Raw genomic sequence first — 9300 nt, 5'->3', positions numbered from 1 at the left:
GGAGAAAATAAGTGAATAATTAAAAACTATTGAAATTCACACTTCCAGCAACGGCTTCCTCAAGACTTGGGAAAAATGAATTAAAAAATTCACAAAACAAGTTTACAGCTAATAATGCTGTGGTAACTTCTAAAAGAAATAAAAAAAATATTCTAAATAGGAATGGGTTAATTTAAATAGACCTCCATGCTCTGACAGTTTAAGCCAGGAGGGTACCTACCTAAACATTTTTCCTTCTTATTGATAAAAATCCTAGAAAAGGAAGAAAAAAAAAAAAAGCTTATCCCTTACTTTTTTTAGCTCATACCAAATATTTTCCAACTACCTGTGCAAAAATGATGTGTGAAGACATGATTAACAATTTCAAATTCATCATATATTTCTTGGCAATGGACGGAGAAATGTTCTTTTTAAAAGCCCTTTATCATGAGGATTGTGGCACAATATCATATATCTCTTGCTGTTTTCAAATAAGTTAACAACATAGTTGACACACCTACGAACTTTTCAGCCAGAGAGTACATATTAATACTTAAAGGCATTACTGAACAAAAGTAATGACTTTATTTTTTTTTTAAAAACGAAATGTCCCTCGAAATAGCCAGTTTTCTATAAAATACGTAGAACTGTTAAATAAAGTCTGTACATCGCAATAGAAAATAAAAATACTGCAATCTTTTGCCTGACCATTTACATTATGTGAACTACAGAATTAGAACAAGAACAACAAAAAAAAACCACATTAGAAGGTTGTAATTGTTCACAAATCACATTAGTTCTGCATTACATTGTCTTTCTATCAGTTGTATTTTTCAAGGGAAATTTAAACACATATCAAAGCAATCTCCATGTACATATTTTAAGACAACAAATAATCTAGCATAAATCAATCTGAAGTTTTAACATTTTTTCATCAATTTAATATTATTCTGAACTTTTTGCTTCAAATCTTGACTATGGCATATATGTGTGTGTGTGCCTGTATCTAATTGTACACATGTACCTAGGACTAGTTGTTTTTGTGTTTGTTTTGGTTTTTTTGGGGTTTTTTTGTTTTTTTTTTTTTACTAAAGCACAAAACACACTGTATAAATAACGTCCCTTTTTAAAGTTATCTGGAACAAGATTTACAGTACAAAGTTATAGGCACTTAAATTATCAAATAGGTTCAATGGTTCCAATACTGTGTTTTCATTCTTCTGACGTTTCATGCATTTGAAGCTTCAACTTGAATTATGGTACTATTTTCTAACTTCAAAGTAGAAGTGCCAAAGGAGTTATAAATCAGTAATTCTGCCTTACAGTAACCTCATGGAGGGGTTCTGGTTTTTAACCAACTTGTCTGGATCAGTGAAGAAAACGAAGGAACTACAGTTTCCTGTGCATGCCAAATAGTTGGCACAATAGGACCAAATTTTGCAATTACGTTAACTTACTTTATCTTCATGAATTATCTTTCAATGCTATTCCTCCCAAATGTGTCTAACTAGACCCTAAAACACCCACTGATTTACCTTGTCTCAAATCTTGACTTTTGTATCTGTCCACTAAGTGGCCCACAGATGTGGCCTCCTGCATTTACATCAGGGCAACCCAGCTCAAAATCTTCTACACGTTACGGATCTTATCTTCAACAGTTCACATATTCAGTTCTCCTGGTCTTGACCTTTACTGCATTCTCTAATCTTGTGAGTGTTCAGCCTGCACTTCCTGCCTTCCCTCTTTTGTGTCTGTAAATCAGACTTGCTCTCAAGCCTTTCAAAACTTATCTTCTCCCTAGTTTCGTCAAATGATGAAAAAGCATGCTCCTATAGCTGACCGATTCCCTCCTGTATGGAAAAAAGTTCACAGCATGACAGACACATACCAGTGAGTCCCAATAAAGTAGAAAGGCAAAACACATCATCAATGGTCTTTCTGTTAAGATGTAAATATTCTACAGCAAAAATGCTGGTAGCATGTGGCATTGTGAAAAATACGCCAAATTTCATAGCCATCCAATTATGGAGCCCATTAGACTGTAAGTGAGATGACCAAGGCAGCCTATACCTCTAAGAGAGGTTGTTTCAAGCTCTCTACAGACTCAGATAGGCATTCCTTAATTTATTAATGGTGCGCATTTTTGCAGTTCTCCTTGTGACCAAAACAAGACTAGAAATAAAATAAAACCTGAAATTCTGGAAGATAACTTAATGGCAAGGAGTAAATTCTGTAGCAAATCTCCGATTGTGGAGCCACAAAATGCATGGAGCCCTGACCATAAAACTTTGTTCATTTAAATTGTTTCTTATCTATTCCAAATGACAGCAAAATAATCCTGGCACACACATAAAGGCATAAGGAACTGTTAAACTGTGTAGTATTGCAAACAGATTCATAACCTACAGGCTGTTTCACAAAAACTTGGTATGGATTGACTAGGTTTTATCAGGTAGAAGGCAAAAAAAAGCTTATATTCTCCCATCTCTGTTGAATCCATATAGCTTGTTAGGCTTTCACAGAAAGCACTGTAATCTGAACATTCAATTCAGTACCCAGAGTTTTACTGGAGACTCACTAAGTATGACTGAAGTCTCAATGCAGCTCAAACGAAAACAAAACGTGTATTTTATCAAGGCTGTCCATATACGTAGCGTGTAGTGTATAGAGGCTCTCAGTATCGCAGTCTATGAAGTACTGAAAGATTTGATTAGCAGCCTGTAGAAGTGTGCTGAGAAAATATACTGAATCTCAGTTATTTCCTCTTTCCACATAGGTCTCACCCATGTTTGAGTGAAAAGATCTAGGAGTCCAGCTTTGCTCTCCAATGTCAATTTACTATGTCAAATCTTTACATCTTGTGATTCCACCATCTTGGCAAGTGTCTTCTTGATCCTCAAGGCGGTGAGCCTTGAGGCAGGATTATGAGCCCAGCATTCAGACATTAATTTCAATATTGCTCTTAAACACTGTAAAATAAAAAACAAAGAACAGTATTGTAACAATTGACAGACCTGAGAGGTGTATAATTTTGGTTTGCTGTCAAGCCCAAATTATAGAACTCTTAAATCCAAACGCGCAACTTCTACATTTTCTGCAAAACTGCTGATAGAGAACTATTATAAACAGAACAACAGAAAAAAAACAACCACCACGTCCCAGTCCTTCTTTTTCTTCCCCTTCACTGCCTGGTATTACAGTAGCTGTTTTAGTATTTATTAAACTAAAATACCCTTCCATATTCATGAACAAACTGAACTAATTTTTCTTTTCAGCATACTCACTTCGTCACTATTCCATCTATTCGATACTACTGGGCGTAGGCGTTTGACACACACCACTTCTCTCATGTCCTCATAGGATGGATCATTTGGCACCATGTCATAATATGGCAACTGATACTCTTCAACAATACCTGAAGATAATTGTGAAAGATCAAGAACCATGAAAAAAATAAAATAAGTCTATATATCTACTCTGAGATTTCCTTAGCAAGAAGCAAAAGTTAACTCAATTTTTCCTTGCAGTCTCTTTGACTTTGATACCCAATGTAGAATTTGACATCTTCTAATCCACCACATGCTACAAAGAAACAGGAAGAAAGCATAAGATGGAAGAAGAGAATACATGTAAAGATATACAAGGTCACAAAAGAAGAGTGAAAGGAAGGATGAGTCACAAAAATATGTGTATGGAGAAAACTGAATGACATCAGAAATGCAAGAAAGTGTAACAAAAGCATAATATTTTATCAATTACTTTTTAGAATTTTTATTAACAGCACAGGGGTGAAATACATCTGCATCCCACTATTTCTCCCAGACCAGGCTCTCTGCTTTTTGAGCAAGGAAAAAAAGCGTGAGATGCTTAATTGTAACAATCAAAAAGGTTTAGTTCGGTGATTTTTCAAGCTGTACTCTGGACAGACTGTTACTACTGCTTTGAAAGAACGCAAGCCTGTTGATATAGCAGGCTTGTTATATTATTTCCTGGAGAAGTATTGTTAAAGTGAGACAAGGGCCTGGTAGATTTTATACACAATATTTAGAAGTTTACCTCCTGTGACGCAGCGCCGAGCCATTTCCCAAATGATCAGCCCAAAACTGTAGATGTCAGCCATGATGTACGGTTGGAAATGGTTTTTATTCAGGCTTTCATCTAGGACCTCTGGAGCCATGTACCGTTTTGTTCCCACTCTAGTATTCAAGGGAACATCAACTTCGTTTGTGTCACTATATGAAAATATTAGGAAGTTAGTGAATTGTGGACCATTACAAGACATGGTATGAAATCCTGTATGATGCAATCACTACACTGCAAAGCTCCCATTTACAAATTAAATTCTTTCTTTTATTTCCATCTCAATATTACACTTAGAATACATTGTACCTCCCTGTAAAAGTTTATCTAGAAAAATGATAGTGAGTATGGAAGCTGACAGTTTACCGCTTCTTCTGCAAGACACTGAAAACACATATGGAAAAAATGAATTAAAAACCACTATGAAGATCAGTATATCTGCTAACAACTCAGAAAATTATTTGCAAAGGCTTATGCTTTCTTTCAGGCTCTACTGTAGCAAAAGACAATTCTCTGGCTCCATTGAACTTAAAAAAAAAAGACAGAAAAAGTATTCAATGATACTATTATAGTTTCATCTCCCTTCACACTGTTCAAATTTTCTATGAGATACTTTATAATGAAACTACATGATAGCAATTACTATGAAAGGACAGTTTTGAATAACGAATGAATTAGTCTCCTCTTTCTTTCCTCTACAAAACTACTTTTATTTTCCACAAGAAGAGTCTTTTCATTGTTCTCTTAACAACCTATTTTCATCTCGATGCTTACCAGCAGACAAAGGAAGAACAGCATTTTACTCTCAAAACTGAAAAAACCTGAAAGCATGCAACCAAATGACTCCAACTTGCTTTTAAATTGGACATCTGCACATTAAAAAAAAGATATATATACATAAAAGTTTTCCCATTACAGAGGATTTGTTCATCTACCTGTTAAACTTGACTGCAAGACCCAAGTCGGCAATGCAGCAGGTTCCATTCTTCTTTATCAAGATGTTTTTACTCTTCAGGTCCCTGTGTGCAATAGCAGGCTTGCCTTGTGTCCCGTAAATTTCTGTGTGTAGATGGCACAGACCACATGCAGCAGAATACGCCAGTTTCAGGAGAGCCCTGTTGTCTAGTGTAGTGCATTTCAGAAAGTCATACAATGATCCATTTTCATGATAATCTGTAATCAAGTACAGCTGTGTCCAGGAGCCAGTGCCTTTAATATCTGCAGCTATGAAACCTATGAAATATATAAACAAAGTTACAATTTATTTGTACATAAACGTTTTATGCAACAGATTTAGTAAGAATTCCTAAAGCTATATAGTTCTGGACTGTATCAAAAGATACCTGTTACCCTTATGAAAACTAATAATGTAAAACCTCAGATTTCAACTATACATGAGGTTACCATTCCACTCTTCCAGCAAAGAGACTGCGGACACATTTCGAATCAAGAGCAGCAAGATTCTACCCTTTTAATAACATTTTATTAGCATACATTAAGGGACACCCCATCTGGTTATTCCACAGAAGCCGCTATAAACCCCTCAAGGCACCCAATAAGAACTCCTCCTTCTTCACCCTCACACAAGCCCTCCAGTAGCCAAACAACGTATTGCTTCCTCACCAAGGATGTTTTCATGACGCATTAAAACAGTTTGGTAAATCTCTGTTTCTCGGAACCAACTGGCTTCTTCTGTTGTGAAAAACACTTTCACTGCAACTTTTTCACCCCTCCATTTGCCCATCCACACTTCACCATATCGTCCTTTTCCAACTTGCCTCACCATCTGAATTTGTTTGGCAATAGTGCGTTGAACCTAGGGAAGAAAACAAAATTAAAAAAAAAAAGAGGGGACAGTAGAGGAGGGAAACTCAGTGATTAACCAAAAGCACCTGGACAAGCTGCTTCTCAAGCTTGGACTGCTTTGAATTTTGATCCCATTGTAAAATTTGTTCTATATTATTTTCCACTATTCCCATTTCAAACTCATTATTGCTGCCTCCAAGGAAGAATTGTATAACAAACCCAAAAAGATGCAATCAGCTCAACTTCTTATTTAATTCAGATGCATTCTCTTGCATTCTATTTGTTTCTATTTTATAATTACAGTCATCTGTCTCACTGGCTAATTTTTATGCAAGTATTATATAGGATGGTAAATCAAAAATTATGAACTATCAGCCAATAAAAAGCATATCTATTTTATTGGGGAGTGGACACTATAAAAAAAAATCTTTTTTTTTATAGGAGTTCATAGGAGTGAATTTGAGTGAATTTTCAATTCAGTGAACTCATAGGAGTTCACTCAATTCGATACTTGTACTATCCGTTCATTGCATTTTTATCTTAATGTCTATAGGCTCTATTTTTTCTTTAAATTTTGCTGATGCCAACAGATTTCCTAACATAATCTAATTTTGCACTTCATTGTATTTAATTATGTGAAGATGGGCTTTTGTACATGTTTAGTTTGTACTGTATCTTTCACAGTAATTGCATATAAAATAATGAACATACTGTACGGATAAACTGCTTGTTCTAGGCATTAGGTACAAACTAAACTTTGATGGAGATAAGTTCAGTGAAGAAAAATCTTAGTTTATGATTTACCAACAATGGTAGTCCTGATCCACTCCCAGAACTCTGTGACTGGTCAATAAGGTCTTTTAATGACTCCCCAGCTGGAATAAATGCTTCATCTTGTTCCAGGTCACGATTATAACAATGCCTCTTTGCCATCGACTTACAGTAATGCCTGCAAAAGTAACAGAAGTTAAGCTGAACTCCAAAACACTCTTAAAAATATGTAGTAAATTGAGCTATTTTTGGGGGAAAATAAAAAATAAAAAAAAAAGCTATATAAATGTACATGTTTTCTTAAAAGAAAAAACAAACAAACAAACAGATTTTACTGTACTTTTTTTTTCTCCCCAGAAAAGTAACTTACATCTTTTTTTAATATTAAGAACTTGTTGTAATGCATGTAGAGGCATGTCAGTTTATTATGAGTCAGGTGGCAAACCAGCATTTTTAATACTCGGCTCACAGCCAGTGTTACTAGCATAACACCACTGGTTTTGGTTTAAACTAGCAGACTGAACGTTGAACCATGGCAGATGAGGCTGACACATGCACGTTTCTGCTGAAACTGCTAGAACAATGATCATTTCCAGCACAGGGCTGGACCTGACAGAAGCAGGCATAGTCTCTTAAACTGCATCTGCATGAATTGCCATAGCTCAGCTGGTCAATTATTTAGTTTTGAAACACAGCAGAAAAAGGAAAAGTTATAAAGCACATCTTTGTTGCTTTAGGTTTGCAAAAGCACTTTACAAAGGTAAATCTCAAAAGTAGATGGAATTTAACTAGCAAAAGTGACTGAAGATCTAAAACCATAAAAAGCATTAAGATATTCCCATTTACTAGATGCTATAGCATCGAAGTTATATGTAGCTTAGAAAGCTGTAAACACTTTGTAGCCAGAGGAAAGGATCAAATTCACTTAAATTCTATGCTGTGAACATTTCATTTTACCTAGCAATGCAAACTGCCATGCACAGAAATGAAAAATTAAATGACAACGGTTTCACTTCCAATCTATTTTTGTCAGAAATACATATGATTAACTGAGTACATTTAGAAAATAACTGTTCTGTTTACACTCATTTGGGAAATTAAAAACATTGCCAATAAAGAAAAGTGCTTTCCTTACTTGTAACAGAAGCAGCTAAATAAGATGATCATGACGATTATGCAGACTGCCATAGAAATCAACGCTGCCATCCAACGAATGCTGCCATCAAAAAGTCCACCTATTTAAAAAAAAAAAAAAAAAAGGAAAGTTTCCAAAATCCATTAATTAAACATCTATTGTAAACAATTTATTTAGGTATGATATTTTCATATACTGTGCATATGAATGTGCACAAACTGAAACGCAGGAGGTTTCATCTGAACATCAGGAAATACTTCTTTACTGTGACGGTGATCAAGCACTGGCACAGGTTGTCCAAGGAGGCTGTGGAGTCTCCCTCCTTGGAGATATTCAGAAGCCGTCTGGACATGGTCCTGTGTAACTGGCTCTAGGTGGTCCTGCTTAAGCAGGGGGGTTGGACCAGATGATCTCCAGAGGTCCTGTCCAACCCTCAACCAGTCTGTGATTCTGTGACAGGGTGTGGAGCCACTTGCAAAACGCCAGAAAGGAGCAAGACAGCTGATGCATATAACATATCAGTTCATATGAAATTACACAAAATTTATAGTGTTTTAGTATCAAAGTAAGTATTTACACCAGAAAAGGAGAGAGAATTTCATTTGGATGACAACAACAAAAAAGAATTCACTTGAGATTTTGGAGTTGTTTTTGGTTGACTCGTTAGTTTGTTCTTAGAAATGAAGGATTTACAGCGGTAAGATTCTGAGAAGGTATTAAAAGCAACAGTTAAACCAGTACAACTTGTCTAGCAATGAATAAGTGCATGAAAATACAAACTATTTTCACTGGGAAAAATAGAAAGAAGAGAATGTATTTCCAGTAGATAACAATGTCAGAATACTTTTTTTAAGATACATTAATCATGGCGAAAGCACAGCAGAGATTAGGAAAATCATTTTAAAAAGAAAAGAGAACAGGCTGTGGAAACAGAATAAAAACAGATCAAAAGATCACATGCAGATTAAGATATGAGCAAACTGAGTAAGAGAATAAAAATACCACGAGTGACTGATAGAGGAGATTAACTTGGAAGCAGCAGAAAAGGAAAACTGGAACTAGAGTATGAAGTGTAGTACAGAGCTTCATATCAGAATTACTTAGTAAGGAAAAAACTGATCTGTGCAATACTGTAATTACATTTTCTCCTTATTTTTATCTGTTGATCAGGAAGAACAGAATCCACATAGCATTTATTAGTAGCAGTGTGAACACCCAGGAGTTGTTTACCTGTACTATCAAGTGGTGGTAATGTTGGCTGTAAATCCTGATTGCAGAAATCAGTCCGACAGCACTCAATTGTTCGACGTAACTGTGCTTTAGGTGAGTCCTGTTGAAGAAGAATTGACTAAACATTCAGATTTTGAAGTGATCAGCTAGGATGGGGACAGGTGATGCTACTGATACAACACAGCACATAGAAAAGAAGTTTAAGCTATTTAATTTAAAAAAAAAAACATTTCAACCTCACCATTTAATATATGGGACAATGTCACAGTGGTAGACAAGCATCATCTAATCTCTTTGGG

General features: G+C 35.5%; 1 protein-coding gene across 1 annotated transcript in view; it reads right to left on the bottom strand.

Annotated features, from left to right (window-relative positions):
- Positions 1-545: 545 nt before the first annotated feature.
- Positions 546-9300, bottom strand: part of BMPR1A (bone morphogenetic protein receptor type 1A) — an 85597-nt gene continuing 76842 nt past the window's right edge. Inside the window, exons 6-13 of the mRNA XM_087764436.1 lie at positions 9002-9101; positions 7772-7871; positions 6670-6814; positions 5683-5875; positions 4995-5292; positions 4036-4211; positions 3264-3394; positions 546-2948 (exon numbers count right to left, since the gene is read on the bottom strand). Of these exons, the coding sequence (XP_087620562.1) occupies positions 2823-2948; positions 3264-3394; positions 4036-4211; positions 4995-5292; positions 5683-5875; positions 6670-6814; positions 7772-7871; positions 9002-9101 (1269 nt within the window). The 3' untranslated portion in view covers positions 546-2822. The remainder of the gene's footprint in view (positions 2949-3263; positions 3395-4035; positions 4212-4994; positions 5293-5682; positions 5876-6669; positions 6815-7771; positions 7872-9001; positions 9102-9300) is intronic.

This window comes from Nipponia nippon, unplaced genomic scaffold, assembly GCF_047370975.1.
Source record: "Nipponia nippon isolate SJK-2023a ecotype South Korea unplaced genomic scaffold, ASM4737097v1 scaffold_3, whole genome shotgun sequence".
NCBI lineage: Eukaryota > Metazoa > Chordata > Aves > Pelecaniformes > Threskiornithidae > Nipponia > Nipponia nippon.
This window is presented reverse-complemented; position numbering and strand designations above follow the sequence as displayed.